The 21513-nt window shown below is 50.8% G+C and overlaps 1 protein-coding gene across 12 annotated transcripts; it reads right to left on the bottom strand.

Annotated features, from left to right (window-relative positions):
* Positions 1-1825: 1825 nt before the first annotated feature.
* On the bottom strand, positions 1826-21315 carry SPACDR (sperm acrosome developmental regulator). Of its 12 annotated transcripts, none has more exons than XM_058710663.1 (10): positions 20281-21315; positions 19776-20099; positions 15549-16632; positions 12076-12204; positions 9760-9974; positions 8322-8450; positions 5708-5862; positions 4847-4947; positions 3503-4305; positions 1826-2010 (listed from the first exon to the last, which is right to left on the bottom strand). In XM_058710663.1, the coding sequence occupies exons 1-3, from the start codon at positions 20332-20334 to the stop codon at positions 16399-16401; spliced, it is 612 nt and encodes a 203-aa protein (XP_058566646.1). In that variant the 5' UTR covers positions 20335-21315; the 3' UTR covers positions 1826-2010; positions 3503-4305; positions 4847-4947; positions 5708-5862; positions 8322-8450; positions 9760-9974; positions 12076-12204; positions 15549-16398. The 12 variants fall into 12 exon arrangements, with proteins under 12 accessions (XP_058566646.1, XP_058566639.1, XP_058566641.1 ...); XM_058710656.1 differs by having other exon boundaries at positions 5642-5862; XM_058710658.1 differs by having other exon boundaries at positions 4847-5859.
* Between the last annotated feature and the right edge of the window lie 198 nt (positions 21316-21513).

Raw genomic sequence — 21513 nt, forward strand, 5'->3', positions numbered from 1 at the left:
TCTCTTTAAAATTGGTGTCTGGGGGCGCCTGGGTGGCGCAGTCGGTTAAGCGTCCGACTTCAACCAGGTCACGATCTCGCGGTCCGTGAGTTCGAGCCCCGCGTCAGGCTCTGGGCTGATGGCTCGGAGCCTGGAGCCTGTTTCCGATTCTGTGTCTCCCTCTCTCTCTGCCCCTCCCCCGTTCATGCTTTGTCTCTCTCTGTCCCAAAAATAAATTTAAAAAAAAAAAAGTTGAAAAAAAAAATAAAATTGGTGTCTGTAGGGGCGCGACCCACTCTTGATTTCGACCCAGGTCATGATCCTACGGTTGTGGGATCCAGCAGGGGTGGGGCTCTCCGCTGAGTGTGAAGCTGCTTGAGATTCTCTCTCTCTCCCTCTGCCCCTCTCCCCTCCTCGCGCACAGTCTCTCTCTCTCTCTCTCTCTCTCTCTCTCTCTCTCTCTCTTAAATAAAAAATAAATAAAAATAGTTACCTGTATGTTGAGTACAGTTTTTAAAAAGAAAAAAAAAAAAAGGCTCGGGGGATTGCAGGGCAGGAGACTAGATCGCTTGCCCGTTTCCTGTGTTCCTTGGGGCAGGTCCTCTCAGTTCTGTGAGCCTCTTTTGTCTTGTGTGAAATGTGCTAAGTTGGGCTCATGACTCTTGAGGTTCTCCCCAGATGGGTTATTACTCCGTCAACAGGCACGTTTGTCTGCCACTTTGCAGTTTGAGTGTTTTCACGTGCTTTATCGTACTGAAAACTGCTGTGGAAGAAGGCATAGATAGCTACGTGCATTAAAAAAAAAAGAAAGAAAAAAATGTTTCTGAGGATCTCAGGGGTGAAACACTAGAGGCTATTCTGTCTTCAGCAGGAAAGTATACAAATTCCTCTACTATTCATTTGTGACAGGGAGTGGGGAGGTACAAATGTAAATTCCTGCGTTTTTTTTAAAGTGGAAATATAACTCAAAAACTTTGTAAGAAGGAGTGAACAAAATGAAAGCAAAAGAGGCTAGACTTTGATATACTTTGTTTTGTGTGTTTGACTTTGAAGCCTATGTTTTCCATAGCTATATGACAAAAATTAATTTTTAAAACTCAGCCCCTATGGGGCATCTGGGTGGCTCAGTCCCTTAAGGTCAGACTCTTGATTCCAGCTCAGGTCATGATGTAACAGTTAGTGAGTTTAAGCCCCGCATCCGGCTCTCCACTGTCAGCACAGAGCCTGCTTTGGATCCTCTGTCCCCATCTCTCTCTGCCCCTCCCCTGCTCATGCTCGCTCTCTTTCTCTCAAAGAATAAAAAATATTTTTTAAAAATCCCTAAAAGTTGAAAGTAAAATGAAATAAATGAACCTAAATGTGTTTCTACATGGTGGCCTAACTTAATACGGAAGGGAACTTTTCTGAATGACTTGAAAACACATAAATTTAACTGTACATCCCAAAGATCTACCCTAAGGACAAAATTAACTGCCATTAAAAAAAAAAAAAAAAAAAAAAAAAAACACCTGCCCTAAAACCTTAAGTTATATTCAGTAGTCATGTGGGAAATAGGTAAAAATGTGTAGGACAAAACATACCTATGTTAACAGTATCAGAACTGGAATTTTCACCTAGTAGAAAAGAGATACATATATAAAATCAATGATGTCATGCAAATTCTCTGCCATATTGAATTTAGGAAGTATCTTATGAACCCCTGGTGTATTGTAGTTTAAATTGAAAAGCGTATCCTAGTTCTGTCCACTGAAAAGCCGTTAGAAACAATGATGGACCCAGTAAGCACCCATGGCCCCCAGAATGTGGTAGCTAATTCCATAGCCCTGAGCACTTCAAAACTCATATACATGGTTATAGCAGCTTTATTCATAATAGCCAAGAACTTGAAACAACCCAAATGTCCTTCACCAGGTAAATAGTTAAATTACGGAGGTGCCTGGGGGGCTCGGTTGGTTAAGTGACCAACTTCGTCTCAGGTCGTGATCTCCCGGTTCATGAATTCGGCCCCACATTGGGCTGTCTGCTATCAGCCTAAATAAATAAACAAACAAACAAATAAATGTTAAACTATCGTATATCCATACTATAGAATGCCACTCAGCAATCAAAAGGAACATACTATTGGTACACAACAACTTGGATGAATTAGCTAGGTTATGCTGAGCCAAAAAAATAATAATAAAAGCTGGGGTGCCTGGGTGGCTCAGTCGGTTAAGCATCTGACTTCAGCTCAGCTCATGATCTCACGGTTTGTGGGTTTGAGCCCCACGTTGGGCTCTGTGCTGACAGCTCAGAGCCTAGAGCCTGCTTCAGATTCTGTGTCTCCCTCTGTTTCTGCCCCTCCTCTCTCAAAAATAAATGAACATTTTTAAAAATGCATCAAAATCTCCTGGATGGCATGTTAAAACACAGAATGCCAGGCTCCAGCAAAGAGTTTCTGATCCAGTAGGTCTGTAGTATGGCCCAAGAAATTGAACTTTAAAAATTTTTATTTTATTATTTTTTTTAATGTTTATATGTTTTTGAGAGAGAGAGAGACAGAGCATGAGCCAAGAAGGGGCAGAGAGAGAGGGAGACACAGAATCTGAAGCAGGCTCCAGGCTCTGAGCTGTCAGCACAGAGCCTGACACGAGGCTTGAACCCACAAACCATGAGATCATGACCTGAGCCGAAGTTGGATGCTTAACCAACTGAGCCACCCAGGCACTCCCCCCAAGAAATTGCATTTCTAATAAACTCCCAGATGATGTTAATGCTGCTGGCCCTAGCCCACATTTTGAGAACCACAACTGGTAAGTGGTGATGTCTCAGCCTACCTCGGCCCCAGGGCCTGACTACCCAGGCTCTTACCCATAACCCCTAGTGCTTCCCAACCTGCAAGTGGGGCAGGTGGCATAAAAGAGGTCTTTGGGCAAATACTATTTGGGATGTACAACTTGGGGAGAAATGTGGCAGTTCCCCCCAGACTTTGCTGCTCCCCCCTCCCACTCCCAGGTAGGCCCACCCAGAAGCTACTGAGCCTTTGGCCTAGGGCTAGTCCTGGGCCCTCTCCTACTTCTCAACTCCTTTCCTGGCTGATTTCCACAGCTCCTAGACCAAGTGATCAACAACTGTGAGTGTGTGCATTTGGGTGAAGGGTGGTGTAGGAGGCTGAATAATGACCTCCCAGAGACATGAGGCCCAATCCCAAGTCTCCTTAAAAGAGGGAGGCAGCAAAGAGGAGACAATGTGAGAGAGATCAGAGTGGCCACCAGAGGCTGGACGAAAGCAAAGAATGGATTCTCCTCCAGAGCCTCTGGAGGGAGCACAGCACTCCTTGCACCTTGATTTTGGCTCAGGGAAACTAATTTCAGACTTCTGACCTCCAGAACCATGAGAGAATGAATTTATGTTGTTTTAAGGCACTGAGTGTGTGGTAACTTGTTATGGCAGCCCCAGAAAACTAATACAGTTGGGGGAAAAGTCTGGGCAGCACCTCGGGCTTGGGTCACCGTGTTCCCCAGGATCTCACCCACACTCTCACCTTGGCAGCATCCCGATCCCTTGGAGGGCTGAGATTGGAGGCCCCTTGGTGAGAAGGATCTGGTCATGAAGGACCATCTTGTCCTGAGAAGGCTTCCCCAGGCTCCAGAGAGTTACCAAGGGAAACAGGTAAAGACAGGAGGAGGAAGAGTGGGACGCGGGAGACAGGTGGTGTATTGGAGGCACTGGGGAGGGAAGCCTGGTGTTGGCATTATAGAGGAATGACTCACTGGGGTCCCTCCATGTAGGGAAAGGGATGGGGGCCATATCAGCACAGAGGGAGGGGCCATTAGGGGAAGTCTTGTGTGAAGAAGTTAATGGTGAGGGTCTCTGTCCAGCAATGCCCATCCAACGGCCTCCAACATCTCAAGGTCCAGGGAGTGGCCACACAGCTGGTCACTGATCATGTCCAAAGTATCAGGCAACCATGGCAACCAGGAAGCGTGCTCAAGAAACTGAGGCCTTAGACACTGAGTTTTAGGAGACCAAAACCTGGGCTTCTAGCAGAGCCCTAGGAATTAGGACCCAGCCCCCACACCCCACCCCTGACAAGCTCCTCTCTGCCATGCACTGTATCAGTCCTTACCCCAAGAAAACCCCCAAATGCCCAGCACATTTCCTATCTGCATCCTAGGCTGAAGAAAGGCGTGTTGCTCTGGCACCAATGAGCTGAGCAAAGATCTGGAATTGGGTTGGTTCTAGGCTGGAGGGATTGAGGGGCCACAAGCAGGAACCAGGTAGTCCAGCAGGAAGTGAACTTGGCAGAGAAAGAGGCCTTCCACACTGCTGTCGCCAAAGATGTGCCTGTGGGCACAGATATCACATCTGCTGCCCCAGGTCCATAGTCCACGCTTGGGGACAGAGAGAGGAATAGGAGGGACTCACATCCCAGAGAGGACTGAGCCTGGGTCCAGAAGCCAAAGGACTCCCCCCCACCCCCACCCCCTCCAGCAACACCATCTCTTTCCTCTTTAGGCCTTAGTCTTCTCATTATTAAAGGTGGAGGTACTATATTAGTTGATCTCTGAGCAGCTTCTGTTCCAGGCAGTACATCCCCTCCCCCAAACACCACACACACACACACACACACACACACACACACACACAGTTCAGTCTTTTGCCACCACCCAGGGTTCAGTCTTTTGCCACCACCCAGGGGATGGTCCCCTCCCCTTGGCATCTCCTGCAACCAGCCCCTTCCTCTCTCCTTCCCAAGACTCTCACTTCTCCCCAGGACTCTAGCATCTCCCCTCCCCACCAGCCATGGCAGTCTCCCCAGCCAACCCCCAGCCAGCAGTGGCAATTCAGGATGACTGGATAGATGTGTCCAACCAGCCAGGCCTACCAGGCACCGCAGGAAGCAGTGAGTATCCTGATGCAACTTAAAAGTGGCAGGTCTGAGGATGGATGCTGGAGATCAACTGCTTCTTGGCAAAAGAGAAAACCCTAGAAGCATAAAGTGGGTGCAGTGAGAGCTGGAGTGGTGGAGCAGGTCAGATCTCCTGCCAGGAGCAAGCTCCGTGCTTTGGGAGTCATCCAGCGAGCAAGGAGCTGAGGTAACACAGGGCACAGGTCAAATGGAGGAACAGGAGAAGCCCTGGAATGGGAAGCCATCATTCCAAGAGAGCCCCACCATGGCCCGAAGCTAAGCTGGGACATTGGGCACCAAGACCAGGGTTCCCCAATCTGATCAAAATCTCCTCTTCCTTCTCTACCTTCAGGCCAGTGGTCCCAGCTCAGGGTGTTCCCCCTTACCCAATGCAGCCTAGATATCTCTCCCCTCCTCCACTTCCAAGAGACTGGTCCTCCATATCCTTCTCTTCCTCTTCTCTAGATCCTAGGCCAGCTTCTATCACTCCACTCCCAGCATCATCTCTGCCCCACTTGACGCTGGAGGCATCCATGCAGTGAGCTGGATGTTCCTGAGACCATATCCATCCTCTCCAGATCTTCTCTGCCCACCCTCAAATCTGCAGGGTGCCCAGTGTGGTTCTGGGAGGGTGGGGGGAGTCCTCTTTATAGCTCTTATAATATCAGCTTGGAGGATCAACATGCCTGGTTCATAGGGCTCATCCACTTGTCCTGTACTCCCCAGAAATCCCACCAGGAAAATCTCATCTTGCTTACAAGACACTCTCACCTGCAAGGGGTAGTTATGCTTTGGCCGATGAGGTGACCCGCAACACACACACATGTAAGCATGTACTTGTTAACAGGTACAGGTCCCACTGAGGAGCAGCATCAGGTCATGTCACAGAGCACTATCCATCAGAAGAGAGTAGATCCCTTGGGCCAGGCTCTATGAAGACCTCCATGGTCCTGTAGAAAGCCAAATTCGGTGTAGGATGGCAGATGCACCTGCTGGGAAGAGGAGGAACAAACTTGGAGAGATGGTGCAGGGACACTGGGGCAGCCCACAAGGCAATTTTGTGCAAATTAGAAAAATGTGCCCCTTTCCTGAAGCCCTTTACTGCTATGTGGTGAAAAATTGCCCTAATGGTTCCATACATGTCTGTTGATTGTAGAGTTGTGCAGTGCACAACCTACACAACAGTAACCGTTGGCCCTGGAGGACAGAGGAGGGGGCTCCTCGAGAGAGAAGGAGGAGGGGCCCCTAGGTTCAGTCAGGGAAATGGGGAAAGCAGTGATCAGTGACATCCAATATCACTAACTGTGGGATCTTAGAGGTGTTACTGAACTCCTCTAAACCACAATTTACTGATTTGGAAACCAGCAGTGATGGCCTTAGGGCCTAAGAGACGGTCTGCCTTCAGGACTAAATGAGGTGATGGATGCAAAGCTCTGTTAGGCATGAAGTGCGAGCTCCGGTGATGGTGGACATGGCAGCAAGAACAGTAGAGCAAGAGGGTGAGAAAGGCTAGCTGTTCCCGGGCAGGGGACAGGTTTCACTAGCTTGTTGAGAAGGGGTGTGTGTCTGTGTGTGTGTGTGTGTGTGTGTGTTGTGTTGTTGTTTTGGCTTTATTTGAGAGCGCGCGCGCGCGCACGAGAGAGAGAGAGAGAGAGAGAGAGAGAGAGAGAGAGAGAGCTGGGGGTGTGGAGGGGTGGGGGGTTGGAGCGAGGGGCTCGATCCCAGAACCCTGGGATCAAGACCTGAGCCGAAATCAAGCCTCAAGACGCTCAACCCAAGCCCGGAATTGTTTTAACTAGAAATTAACTGTCCGGTGGAACCAGTGTCCAACGGCCGAAGTTACCACGGTGGGCGGACCCCGAGGACACAGGGCAGGGGCTCCGTAGGGGCCGCGGCGAGGAGGGGCAGGGGCTCGGGTCTGAGGCTCACACAGGGACGCCTCCCTGTTCGCGGACACTGCCAGGAGGCCCTCCCGCCCCTCCGCCGCCGTGGCCGCCGCCCCTCCAGGCCGCTGCCAGCTCCTACCCTGGGGCCGAGAGAGGCGCGGCGAGAGGGCGGTGGCAAAGCCTGGGCGGATCGGGCGTCCGCGCACGCCAGCGCCACCTGGAGCTCAGGAGAGCGAGGTGGCGGATCGCGCAGGTCCCCCAGCTCGGCGGCGGCCGGCGTGGTGCCGCGCTGTCGTCCCACCCGGACATCCCACCCGGAGCTTGGTGCCCTGGGGCCGGGTCTCCCCGCACCTACACCAGTTGGACCGAGGGAGGAGGCGGCAGAGACCCCCGGGGCGGCCAGGGCCTCAGGGGTTGTGGGGTGACGTCACGGGCTTGGGCCGGTGGCCAGGTTTGGCACGCACTGCCTTCATTGTGTACCCTTCCTATCCTTTCCTCAGTGACTTCAGGGTAAAGTGCAAATTCCTTCAGTTTCCAGCTTTATATCACCTTTCCCACCCAAAGGAAGTCCCCAGGACCCCCGGCTGGAGCCTTCAACTACCCAAGGGGCCTTCCATGACCTTTCCCCAGGGCAGCTTCTGGTGCATGGCCCCCCCATCCAACCCATCTCAGGTTAAAATAGAATTCCCAGGCCTCATTTCAATCCTGGCTTTGAGGCCAGGGATCTGTATTATTTTTCTCCTTTTTAATGTTTATTTAGAAAAGTTAATGTTTATTTATTTTTGAGAGAACGAGAGAGAGAGAGAGAGAGAGAGAGCGGGGGAGGGGCAGAAAGAGAGAGGGAGACATAAAATCTGAAGCAGGCTCCAGGCTGTCAGCACAGCCCAAGGCAGGGCTCCAACTCACAAACCGTGAGATCATGACCTGGGTTGAAGTCAGATGCTTAACTGACTGAGCCACCCAGGCACCACAATGTTTATTTATTTTGCCCCTCACAAGCAGAGGAGGGGCAGACAGGCGGGGGGTTGGTGGGACACAGAGGATCTGAAGCGAGCTCTGTGCTGACAACAGTGAGCCCCATGTGGGGCTCAAACTCAGGAACCAGGAGATCACGTCCTGAGCTGAAGTTGCCCACTCAACAGACTGAGTCACCAGGTGCCCCAGAATCTGTATTTTTAACGAGTTCCCAGGTGATTCTGATGTGTCTGAAAGCTTCGGAATCTAATAGTCTGCATTCCCGCTCAATATGGCAGTGGTTCTCAAACTTCTGTCTTGTTAAAACAGATCGGTGGGCCCCGCCCTCAGAGATTCTGATTCAGTGGGTCTGGGGTAGGGCCTGAGAGTCTACATTTCTACCCATTTTCAGGGTGCGGCTAGTACAGCTGGTCTAGCACCACACCCTGAGAACCACTTCTCTGGTGTGTTTAGAAGACCTATTCACCTGCTGCCAATTCACCATGTATCAAGCCCTGTGCAAGGCACTTCACATTCATGCAGCCGTGTGACATTAAGTATTTACTGTATTTTCCAGATAAGGAAAGTAAGATTCAGACAGGTTAACTCACTTGCTCAAGGTCACACAGCCAGGAAGGATGGGTTTTTCTGAGTTGGCTGTATCTCTTGTGCACTGCTAATTATCTGCCCCCTGAGGGTTTTGCTTGTCTCTAGAAGTCAACCCCGGCACTCCGTGAAGCCTGAAAAGGTACAGGAGAGGGCTTTGAGTCCCGTTCCCACACTGCCCTGGGTTCAGGGGACTGATTTTGCTGGGTGCCAGGTTCTCTGCTCAGAGAGTTCATGAGGAAGGGACTGAGAAGCCACCTTGTGTGGTGCTGACCCCTACTTCCTTTGCTCCCGCTCACATCGAGAGTGGAAGGTCCTGACTTCTCCCTGATTGGTTCCAGAGCCTCCTGGACATTCACCAGGGAATGGGAGGAGGGAAGGACACAGAAAAGGATGGAGTCAGGGCCATCAGAGAGGAGAAAGGAGAGGCAGTGCCGCACAGGTGCCCCGGCACCTGTCGGTACTGCCTGGAGGTATTGCCCCAATAAGTCCTGGGTGGCAGCCTGTCCTCAGGGGCAGGGACACACAAGTGGAGCCACAGCTGTGGATGGGGTGGAGAGGAGAGCAGGTAAAGGACAGTGTGGTGAGGGAAAAAACAAATCTGAGTAGGCTGTTAGGGACGAGGAGAGTTCTCACCTGTGACTCCCAATTCCTGTCTATTCACACCGGGCTTCTCCCCGGTCACCTCTGAACCCCCACTTTCTGTGGGGTAGACCCGAGACAAGGAGTCAACAACCCGTCTGGACAGTGCTTAATCTCCCCTGGCTCTCTCTTCCAGCCCCAGGCTTTGTGTTTCTCCCTGCTTGCTTCTGGGTCTTAAAGGTTTTCTTGGGGAGGGGAGCAGAGTCAGGGAGCCAAAGGCAGGACCCCAAAGGGAGTGAGTCTGAACCCTGAAGCCCATCGAGTGGACAGGCCAGGACCAAGTAGTGCATACCCAATGAGTCAGCCTTCCCTACCCCAAACATCCATTGAACACCTCTGCGTGAGGGGCACTGTGCTAAGGTAAGCCTGGGACCCTGGGACACTGCCCAGGGAGGGGGCGGGGACTCAGGGAAGGCTTCTCTGAGGGAGGGGGAGAGAAGCTCTGAAGGGGGAATGGGAGCAAGCCAGGTGAAGAATGTGGGGGAACAACTTTCAAAACTGAAGAATCAGCATCTGCAAAGGCCCAGGGGCAGGAGGAAATAAATGGAAACCAACCAAGCACACTGGAAGTGACAGCAAGGGGAAACCCAGAGAGAGGAGGTCAGGCACATGGACAGGGACCACCGCCAGGAGCTGAGGTAAGGGGATTGGATTTCATTCTAAGGGCTACAGGACACCCTGAAAAGGACTTACATGAAGAGACGACGTACTCCAAGTTACACCGCAAAGATCTCTCTAACCCCATATAAAATTTCAAAACTGTATTTGTTTGGTGAAAAATAAGAGTAAATAAGCTCATACCTGTTAGAATGTCTGCCACCAAAAAGACAAGAGGGGTTCCTGGGTGGCTCAGTTAAGCGTCCAACTTCAGTTCAGGTCATGATTTCTCAGTCCATGAGTTGGAGCCCTGTGTCGGGCTCTGTGCTGACAGCTCAGAGCCTGGAGCCTGCTTTGGATTCTGTCTCCCTCTCTCTCTCTGCCCCTCCCCCACTCACACTCTGTTTCTCTTTGTCTCTCTGAAAAATAAATAAACATTAAAACACATTTTTATTTTATTTTATTTTTTTTAATTTTTTTTTTCAACGTTTTTTATTTATTTTTGGGACAGAGAGAGACAGAGCATGAACAGGGGAGGGGCAGAGAGAGAGGGAGACACAGAATCGGAAACAGGCTCCAGGCTCCGAGCCGTCAGCCCAGAGCCTGACGCGGGGCTCGAACTCACGGACCGCGAGATCGTGACCTGGCTGAAGTCGGACGCTTAACCGACTGTGCCACCCAGGCGCCCCAAACACATTTTTAAAAAGACAAGAGATTATAAGTGTTGGTGAGGGTGTGGAGAAAACACAACACTTGTGCACTGCTGGTGGGAATGTCACTTGGTGGAGCCACTATGGCAAATGGTATGGAGGTTTCTCAAAAATTAAAAATAGAACTACCATGTGATCCAGCAATCCCACTTCTGGAGATTTATCTGAAGAAGAAACAAAAACACTAACTCAAAAAGGTATCTGCACCCCCATGTTCATCATAACATTATTTTTTTCATGTTTATTTATTTATTTTGAGAGAGAGAAAGCGAGCAGGGGAGGGGCAGAGAGAGAATCCCAAGTAGGCTCCATGCTGTCAGAGCAGAGCCTGATGCGGGCCTTGAACTCACCAACCGTGAGATCATGACCTGAGTCAAAACTAAGAGTCGGATGTTTAACTGAGCCACCCAGGCACCCCCATCATAACATTACGATAGTCAAGACATGGAAGAAACCTGAAGCTCACTGATGGACCAGCTGAGGTAAGGGGATTGGATTTCATCCAATATATATGATGGAATATTATTCCACCGAAAGAAAGGAAATCCCGCCATTTGTGACACCATGGATGGACTTTAAGGTCATTGTGCTAAGTGAAATAAGTCAGAGAAAGACAAATACTATAAGATCTCACATCGATAATGAATAAACTTTAAGAAATTAGGGGCGCCTGGGTGGCGCAGTCGGTTAAGCGTCCGACTTCAGCCAGGTCGCGATCTCGCGGTCCGTGAGTTCGAGCCCCACGTCAGGCTCTGGGCTGACGGCTCGGAGCCTGGAGCCTGTTTCGATTCTGTGTCTCCCTCTCTCTCTGCCCCTCCCCCGTTCATGCTCTGTCTCTCTCTGTCCCAAAAATAAATAAAAAACGTTGAAAAAAAAAATCTTAAAAGAAATTAAATACATGTCAAGTAATTTTTTAAAAAGTGCCACCTCTATGTGGGAGAGCTGAATAAATGGTATATAGGCACTCAATATTATATTATTTCTGATGACTGCATGTGAATCCACATTCTTTCAAAATAAAAAGTTAAAAAAGAGGATTGTGTTAAAACATTTGCAACTCATATCACAGAAAGGCTTAATGCCCTTGATATATAAAGAGCTTCTAGATATCAATAAGAAATAATAATAAAAACAAACGTATTCGGCACATACTATGTGGCAAGTACTATTCTAAGATTTTTCTGTGCATTAATTCATTAAATCCTCACAACATTCCTACATTACCTCCATTTTGCAGATGAGGTGACTGAGACACAGAGAGGTCAAGTAACTTGCCCAAGGCCATACAGCTGGTAAGTGGTAGAGCCAGGACTTAAAACCTGGTAGTCTGGCTCCAGAGTGAAGGCTCTTAAATTCGATATTAAACTCTGTGGGCCTCTAGAAAGGACCCATAACCCAGCCGAAAAACCTGTCGGAGCATATAAATAAAGGAAGAACAGCTGGGCCTATTTTTACCACATGGGTAAATGTAGAGGCAGAGAGAAAGCCAGAGAAGGGTAGTACAGACCTGCCCCTGCATCCTGGGGACCAGCCTTCTTAGGGCCTCATCTGTCCCAGCTTGGGCCAGCCACTGTCACACCTCAGTTGTGCCCTTGCACAGACTCCTTCAACACAAAACATTGAGCCTGTCTTGCAAAACCCGCCCCTCTACAGCCACTCACTGCAGGAGGCACTGAGGGAAAGGGAAACAGGCCATGACTCAGCTTTCGCAGGGATACAGCATCCCAGGTGAGGTGGGCAGACAGGTGTGGGACAGGAGGGCTCAACTCGTGAAACAAAGAGGTCTAAGAAGGGAAGAGGAGATTCCTACCCTTAGGCCATTCCCAGCACCCCAGAATGACCCCACGGGGCAGATAGACAGCTCCAGCAAGGGGCAGACAGCATTTTCAGCCCTGGGATGTACAGTCTTCTCCTTCAGTTAATCTCAGTCTTGCCGCTCCTGAGGGAAAAATGGAAACAAGTGAAAATATAGCTACAGATACCCGCAAGTACATACAGGCACACACATCTGTGTACATGCAGCTACACACACACCCTGTCTGCATGTCTGAGAATAACTGAGGCCAAAGCCTTCGTGCCTGTAGGGGAAGTGAGGGCTGGCTCTCCCTCCTCAGGGCTCAGATATGACAGCGGATGAGGGTGAAGCAGGGAGAGTGACGTGGGTGAAAAGAAGATCTGGTGTCCAGGGCTGAGACTTTTGTCTCTGGGTTCAAAGGTTTAAACCAAGAATGTTTTCCCTGGGTTCAACTCTCTTCGCGGCAGCTTTGGCCTGTTAGGAAACAAGGTTGAGGGAAGTTGAAGGCACCATGTGTCTCCCCAACCCTGAAGGCTATGTGGTGGATAAAGAGGGCACAGGACTCAAAGCAGAACCCCTGGAAGCTGGCAGGGAGCACAGCAATCAGTTGGTTCAATCCATTATTTTCTTGGAAGAGCCTGAGGCCCAGTGAAGTAAGGTGACCAGCCCAAGTCCTGCGGTGAAGTGGTAGCAACACCGAGTCCAGAACCAATGGCTTTTGACTCTCTATCAAGTGCTCTTCCTGGTACTCGCTGCACATGGCATTCTTGGTCATTTCCAAAATGGCATGGCGCCCACAAGACAGCTGGTGGGAGTGTGCTTCCCACATAATAGGTGAAGGTTTACTTTCTGTTTTATTCAGTACAGTTTTGGGCCATGGGGATAGTAACCGTACACTGTCACTCTTAACTGTTATAATAATAACAGCCTACATTTATTGAGTCCTTATACTGTGCTGAGCATCACTTCCTGGATCTTCATGACAACCCTGTGATACAGGTACAACTGCTTTCCCCATTTTACAGATGAGGAAACCAAGGCTCAGAGAGGTTAACAGATTCACCCAAGGTTACACATCCAGGAAGTGTTAGTTTAAACCACTTCCCATGCATTTCACAGCTGCCTCGCAAGTACACTGGTAAATAAATATAATTTCAGATACTGTTAAGTACTAGGTAAAGATAAAGCATGGTGAAAGGCAGAAGATGGCCAAATGGTGGGTCTCACCTGATCTCTAGGTTGTCAGGGAAAGGGTTCCTGAAGACGTGGTGACATTTGTACAGAATCCAGACTGGCAAGGAGCCCACCGTGCCAAGATCTGAGAGAAGGGCATTTTAGACAAAGGGAACAGTTTGGATTTTCTTCCAAGAATGATTGGAAACTACCGGAAGGTTTCTGCAGGGGTGTGACACGTTTTGCTGTGTGGTGGAGCCGGACAAAAGATTTGGAATCTTTAGGAAATCCGATGATCTCGGAGGAGAAGGGGAGATGGGGCAGAGAGCAAGGGCATGTGGGACCAGCACTCTCATTTTGCTGCCCAAATTCCCAGCGCCCTTCTAATAGGATGGGTAAGCTTTGAAAAGAAAGAAGGACGGTGGTCCCAACTCAGACTATCCCTAGTCCTACCACATCTGCCTCATGGGGTGGAACAGATTTGATGGAGGAGAAGGGCCTGGGGTCTGATGGGGATGGGAGGGGAGGGTGTCCAAGGTGGGAGTTTTTCACAAGACTGTCATCAGGAGGCAGATTTCTGTGGAGGTCACTCTGTCCCACACTTCTTTTTGCCAGGCTGGGGTGAGTAAGCATCCTTCCCCACAAATCACTACCCCCAGGAGATTACTTCTGCTTCCCTCCCCATTGGGAAGTTCCTCTCCACGGCTCTAGGCTGGATTATTTAGGATTTGGAGGAAGGAAGCCACTTGGGTGCACTGAGACATCTGGGAAAAGCAAGTTCTGTGGACTTGTCTTCCATCCCGCCCCTTTCTCTCAAGCAAGTCTCTGTTCCCCTGTTTGGCCAAGTCAAGACAGGACTCCATCATGTCTGGGGAGGGAGAGAGTGGTGGGAGGTGCAAACAGCTCCCTTGGCTGCTGGCTGAACTCACCTTCTTCCTTTCCTCCCCTCCCACTCCCAGGATGTTAAAGAAGCCAAAGAAAAATGAGAGCAGTATTCCTTCCCACAAGCCCACAGGCTCAAGGCTGGAATGGCTCCTGGGCCTGTAGCTACTTGCAAGGCTATTTGCCAGTGACCTTCAGGGGCACCCTTAACCCTGCTCCACCACCCTCTCACTGAAACCTTAAGGTCCCCAGTAGGAAGAGGACTTGGAGGGGCTGATCCTGAATCTTAAACAGTGAGGCAACCATTCCAACCTCTGGACACAGACCCTGTACCAATGCCATTCAGGCCCAGAATGGTTCCTGGCACATAGGGAGATGTGAGGAATAATTGGTAATTGAAAGCTCCAGAAATGAGCCACTGTGTATCAGCCCGTTTTGAGGCCACACCTGAAAACAGGTTTTGACTTCGTGCTAACTAAACTCAAGACAGATTCCCAGTGAAGTCACTTAATGCACTGAACGCCTGCAGTGTAACAGGTATGTGTGTGTATGTTTAACATGTATGTTACATGTCCCCTCTGAGCTGGACTCATTAATTGGATCAATGAAAGCGGCATGATCTTATTAAACATGACCCTTCTGTCCCTGGTTTCTCTTACAAAAAACGGAAGCAATAATACCTCATCATAAAGCTGCTATGAGAATTACTTAGAACAGGACATAAAAAATAATTGCCATAGGTACTTAATAAGTGGTGGCTGGTATCACTGTGGCTGTAAAGGTTGAGGTGCGGTGGACAGCTAATAGGCTCAGGGTAGCAGGGCTATAGGACTGGGCAGCCAGGTGCAGTTCCCGACTTTTGGGAAAGATGCCCCGGATTCCCAGCAAGGGGGCCCAACTCCTCCAGAGCAGTGAGGGATCGGGAAGCGGTGAGGGGAGTAGTTTGCTGACTCTTCTAGTGAATTGGGCACTTCCAGCAACCCTCCCGGTTGCTCCTCATTACCCCCGCCCACCCCCTATCCCCCAATCCCCGCTTTGCTCACGCCCACCGCCTATTCACGACTAACCACTACGTGAGCAAGGCCCAGCAACACAGCCAGCCGCACCCTCCCTCCTCCTCCCCTTCCCCCCTACCACCCCGCCCCGGGGCCTCTGCTGTCATCCCTTCCTCCTTCGCCAAGCCACCCCCAAGGCCCGTGAACACTGAAATCCCCTAATTTTGCAGACTTGTGACATATCCCTGCTTTTCCTTGGGGAGCCACCTCTGCGCCTCCGCGTGGACCAGCAAAAGGGCGGACTAAGTCCGAGAGGGGACCTGCGGTTCCACGGTCTCCTTCCTCTTGCCTCCCGCCACCCCCCCCCCCCAAGCCTCCTCCAACCGCCTCGGCCTCCCGCCGGGCCGTTCGCCCCGGGGCGCCAGGCTGACACCCTACCGGGAAGCAGGACTCTCGGCCCTGGGGCGCCTTTGCCCAGCCGCCGCACCCCCCCACCCCGGTCTCCCCTGCGTCCCCGCGCCTCCGCCCCCGCCCTTGGCGCCGCTGGGAACCCTGGGAGGTGTAGTTTTGCGCCGCTCTCGGCAGGGGCGCGGCCAGCTGGGCCTGCGTGCCTTCCCCACCGTCGCTTGTCCGGCTCCCTCGCTGCGGCGGAGCCCTCGAGCGCCAGAGGGGCTCGTCAGTGCGCTGGCCGTTGGAGCCGGCAGTTTCCAGCAGATCTTTGCCCTCCGGCTTTACACAAGCCACTTAACCTCTGCAAAACACCCATCTTGTAAGATTGCCCGGGAGAGCATGGGCTCAGGACCGGATGCGAAGTGGCGTGTCTCTGTAAAGGGTGCTGCACTCCCGGCCTGGCAGGGTTGCCAAAGGCAATTCAGCCCCTGGAGGTAGGTTTGGGCCTAGGGCCTGGATGTGTTGATCCCCCCCAAAGCTCCCCCAAGCCCACAAATTTCTCCCTTGCATATTTGGGGCAGGACCTGAGGTGCCCCCTCTGAGTTCCCCTCATTGCTTCTGGCTATCCACAAACACACTCTCCATTTACTCAGAAATATCTGATATTTATTTCCCAACTTTTGATAATTTTTTTTTTTTTTTTTTTTTTTTTTTTTACAAATTGAATAAATGGAATGAAGGGGAATAAGTGGGACCCCACACCTGGGCTTAGGCTCCCGATGAGAGAGGTGACAGTATGAAAACTTCTCACACACAACTCCTGGCCTGCTGTCCTAACCTCTCCTATCAACCTTACCTAAGACTGAGGTGGGGCTTTTTGAGGATGTGGGGTTCCCCCCTAAAGGGGACTCCGGGCATCCTGTTTCAGGCCCTGAGCCGTGTCAGGCTGGGAGCCAGTGTGGGCCCGGATGTGGCGCCGCCTCCGCCTCTCCTGCCTGCGGGCCAGCTGTCGCAGTTGTCTCCGAATGACCCACAGTATCAGGTACACTTCCCGCAGCATCTCAGCTTCCGACGTATCCACTGGGGACCCAGACCTCGTTTGGGAGGAAATGGAGGTAGAACTCACAGATGACTATGAAAGAGAGAGAAATGTGCATAAGTAGCTTGGTCTAGGGAGAAACCGCTGGTGGAAGCACCGCCAGATAAACAGCAACCGCCTGCCAGTAAACAGTTCCACCTCCTCCATCGGACCTCGCTCAGGCACTGCCTCCTTCAGGAAGCCTTCCCAGACTGCATTGGATGGTCTTTGTCTCCACCCTTATGTTTGGCCCATCTTGTGGCATTTCGTACACTATTTGTTCTGTGCACCTGTCTGCCTTCTACACTACAATGTGAGCTCCTGAAAGACAGGGACCATGTCTGACTCACCTTGGAGTCCTCACTAGGGCTTCATGGGGATTGTGTTCAAATGAAGGTCAGAATGGCACCCGATCTCTATCTCCAGTCCAGAGCTCCCTCCTCACCTCCAGGCCTGTATATCCCACTGCCTCCTAGATACCTCTGTGCAGATGTCCTACTGGCATCTCAACTCATCTTGTCCCAATGCCCTAAACTCCTTGCTCCTTCATTCTCCATCCCAGGGAATGGCTCCAGCCTGCTCTGACTTCTGTCTCTCTCCCTTCACCATCATCCAGTCAACCAGCTGGTGCAACAATTCTACCTCTTAAAAAAATTGTTTTTTAATTTTTTTTAATGTTTGTTTATTTTTGAGAGACAGAGAGAGACAGAGCATGAGTGGGGGAGGGACAGAGCGTTGGGGGGGGGGGGGGGTGGTTAGACCCAGAATCTGAAGCAGGCTCCAGGCTCCGAGCTGTCAGCACAGAGCCCGATGCCCGGCTCGAACTCACAAGCCGTGAGATCATGACCTGAGTGGAAGTTGGACACCCAACCGACTGAGCCACCCAGGTGCTCCCCCCCAAAAAAATCTTTAATGTTTATTTTTGAGAGAGAGAGAGACAGAGAGAGAGAGAGAGCATGTACAAGGCAGAGGAGGGGCAGAGAGAGGGAGACAGAGGATCCGAAGCAGGCTCTGTGCTGACAGCAGACAGCCCAATGCAGGGCTTGAACTCAAGAACCACGAGATCATGGGGCGCCTGGGTGGCGCAGTCGGTTAAGCGTCCGACTTCAGCCAGGTCACGATCTCGCGGTCCGTGAGTTCGAGCCCCGCGTCAGGCTCTGGGCTGATGGCTCGGAGCCTGGAGCCTGTTTCCGATTCTGTGTCTCCCTCTCTCTCTGCCCCTCCCCCGTTCATGCTCTGTCTCTCTCTGTCCCAAAAATAAATAAAAAACGTTGAAAAAAAAAAATTAAAAAAAAAAAAAAAAAAAAAAGAACCACGAGATCATGACCTGAGCCAAAGTCAGACACTTAACTGACTGAGCCACCCAGGTATCCCAACAGTTCTACCTCTTAAATATCCTGCCTCTCCTCTAGTCCTTTTCTGACCTGCTCTCTCCACAGGGCAGCCAAGTGAACTTTATTATTATTTTTATTATTATTATTATTATTATTATTATTATTATTAAATGCTGTAATACTTCATTCAAGGCCAAAATAAATTGGTTTGGTAGTGATCTAGACACTTCCCTTTCTATTATTTTTTATTTTTTAATATTTTATTTATTTATTGGGGGATGAGGGGCAGACAGAGAGAGGGAGAGAGAATCCCAAGCAGGCACCACACTATCAATTCAGACCCCAATGCAGGGCTCCATTTCACAAAATATGACATCGTGACATGAGCCAAAATCAAGAGTTGGATGCTTAACCAACTGCACCACCCAGGTGCCCACAGGCACTTCCCTCTTTAAAATTAAGTTTCTGACTTTGAGATAATTATAGTCACATGCAATTGCAAGAAATACCAGAGTCCTCATAATATTCTTTACCCAGTTTGCCCTAATATTAAAATCCTGCGAAACCACAGTATAGTATCATAGTCAGGATACTGACATCCATAGTCCACTGATCTTATTCACACACCTGCTCCCCCACCTGTTGCTTGTACTCATTTGTGTGTGTGTGTGTGTGTGTGTGTGTGTGTGTGTTGAATTCTACCTGATTTTATCTCCCATACACAGGTTCACCTATCGAACTGCCACAGTCAACATACAGAACATTTCTATCATCACAAGAATTCCTCATGTTGCCATTTTATAAACAACCTACCTCCCTGCCACCTCCGCCCCCCCCCCGCCCCCCGCCCCCGCCAAACCCTAATCTCTGGCAAGCACTAAACCAGGAATCGAGTCTTCATTTCTACAATTTGTTATTTCAAGAGTGACATATAATACAAATAGAATTATACAGTATAGCTATAACCTTTGGGGATTGGTTGTTTTCACTCAGACTAATTCCTGAGACTCATCTACTTCAATAATTTATTTCTTTTTATGGCTGAGAAGTAGTCCACAGTATGGATATATCACAGTTTAACCGTTCACCCAGTGAAGGACACTGGGGTTAGTTTGGGCTGTTATAAATAAAGCTGCTAGGAACATTTCATGTAGAGATTTTTGTGTGCACATAGTTTCATTTATCTAGAATAAATGCCCAAGAGTACAATTGCTTGGCATAAGATAATTACATGTTCAGTTTCATAAGAAACTATCCAACCGTTTCCAGAATAGCTACCACATATGACAGCAGGCAAGCTTTCTAAATTAAAATCTGATCGTACAAGGACTCCCATTGCTCTTAGGGTCAAAGCCAAACTCCACAGATGGCCACTCACTCTGCCTTGCACAAGTTGGCCCTTGGCCCTAGGATTGCCCATACCCATCACCTTGGGCCAGCACCTCCCTACCCCAGCCCACTTGCTATTCTGTCTTCATGGAATGCTCCCCCCACTCCCTCCTCAACCCACCTGAGGCAGGCCCAATCCTTCAGGCCTCAGTTTCACCCTCTCTTCTTCTAGGAAGGCCTTCCTTGACTTCCCAGGTCTGGATGAGATGTCCCTTCCCTGGGCTCCCGCAGACCACTGACCTCCCATGTCACACCCTTAAGACACTGAACCCCCAATGCCTATGACCTTGTCTGTAGCTCCCTTGGCTCCCTTAGTCCTGTTCACCCTGTATCCTCGGTTGCCTGCCTCAGTGCCTGGCACTTAGGAAAGGCACACAAAATAAATGCTGAACAAGTGATGGGAGGGAGAAATGAATCATAGGGGCTCTGGGAGGGTGGGAGGACCACTGGGAACCAGGGAAATATGGTGCTAACCTTCCAGCTGCACATTTGCCAGCTGCTCTGCAGGGCCGAGACCATGAGCATGGAGACAGACTTGACAGCTGTCCGGGGCAGCTGCAGCAGGGATCGGGCCCTATGACCCGGCTCCACCTTAGCCCTATCTGTTGCTTTGGCCAACTTGCAGGCATCAGCCACCTCGGGGGACTCCTCCATCTTGGAAATCTTAGCCTCTTTGCAGGGCTCAACCAACTTGAAAGTCTCAACCACCTTGGGAGTCTTCTCCACCTTCAATACACTTTTCTGGGAATCATGGTGTTCCAAGAAGGTTGACTTAGCTTTTTGTTTCCAGAAGAAAACCTAAGAACCAAGACAGGGAGAGGAAAGACAAGAGGGGCACAGTGGTCGGCAGAAAGGCAAGCACAGAAGGAAAGGGGCAGTAGGTGTCCCGGCCTCCTCCCCAGATGGGTTCCCGTGACCTCCAGGAGCAGCACCTCCAACCCCAGCATGTCATGAGGATGGAGCATTCTCTGAAACTCACCCAGCAAGTAATCTTTCGCCAAATCCATCGGAAGAACCTCATAACCACCGCCATTTCTCCCAATACACAAGCACCAAGTAGGGGGCAGGACAAGCATTTGGTACAAAGGGTGGAGGGGACCAGGCTGCAGGCCAGTGGCCACCACCTAAGGGGTCTCTTAGAAGCTTCAAGTGCAGCCAAGAAGAAAGAAATGGAGAATCTAGGGGGAAAACTTTCACCGACAACTCATCCTAAGCCTTTCCTCCCCTCCCTGAGACAGGGAGAGGAGTCAAAGTGGATGAGAACTCAGAGGAAGGCAGAGTTCTAGCCCATTGTGAGAGCCTACCTACCCCTGACCCCACCCCTCGAGGCCCTTCCAGGATCCCCGGAACCAATCCCGGAGCCCTCAGTTCTCCTTCCCCCAGGTCCAGGGAAGGGAAGCTAACATTTATTGAGCACCTGATACTCACTGGGCATTTCCCAGGTATGATGTCATGCAATCATCACAGCAACCCTCCAGTAGGTATTACTGTCAGAGCCATTTTACCCGTAGGGAAGCTGAGATTCAGAAAAAAACAAAGAACCTGCCCAAGGTCATAAATGCAGGGAGCCAAAGGGTGGAAAGTCCAACCTGGGTCGGCCTCCAGTGTCCCACTCTCCTTCCACAGGTCCCCTTTAGTCTGGGGTCAGGGTGCTCTGAGACAGTTGGCTGCTGCTTCTCCCCCTTCCCCACTAGATGGGGTCCTTCTCTCTACCTGTCTCTGCAGCCTGGGATGGGAGCCCAGCCCAGGCTCTCAGGGAGGGGCCTGCTCACCCACAGGGCCCGTCCTCAGCCAGCTGGGGGTGGAAGCCACAGAGGCCAGCCAGGCCTGGCGAGGGCACCGTGTGCCCGGGGAGCCTGGCCCACACCCAGCGCTGAGACAAGGGGCCCATTCAGGGCCCCCGGCCCCGCCCCCAAGCCACCACCGGGATCCAGCCCTCAGAGGGGACACGCTGGGAAGCTGGGGGTGGATCCTGCACAATTACCAAAGGCCTCATTGTTTCCCTGCCCCCCCCCAGCACGTGGGCTGACGCCCCCCTCCTCCCCCCTCCACTCCCTCTGTCTTGCCTGCCTGCCCCTTCCCAGGACCCAGGCCACTGGCTTCCCCACCCTCCCCTCACCCCCTTCCACAACTCTTTTTCCGGACCACTCTGTCTGAGCCACATTCAAACCTTCCCAGTCTGCACAAGATCTCTAAGGGAGCCCACGGCCTC

This window comes from Neofelis nebulosa, chromosome 18 (genome assembly GCF_028018385.1).
Source record: "Neofelis nebulosa isolate mNeoNeb1 chromosome 18, mNeoNeb1.pri, whole genome shotgun sequence".
In the NCBI taxonomy this organism is placed as follows: domain Eukaryota; kingdom Metazoa; phylum Chordata; class Mammalia; order Carnivora; family Felidae; genus Neofelis; species Neofelis nebulosa.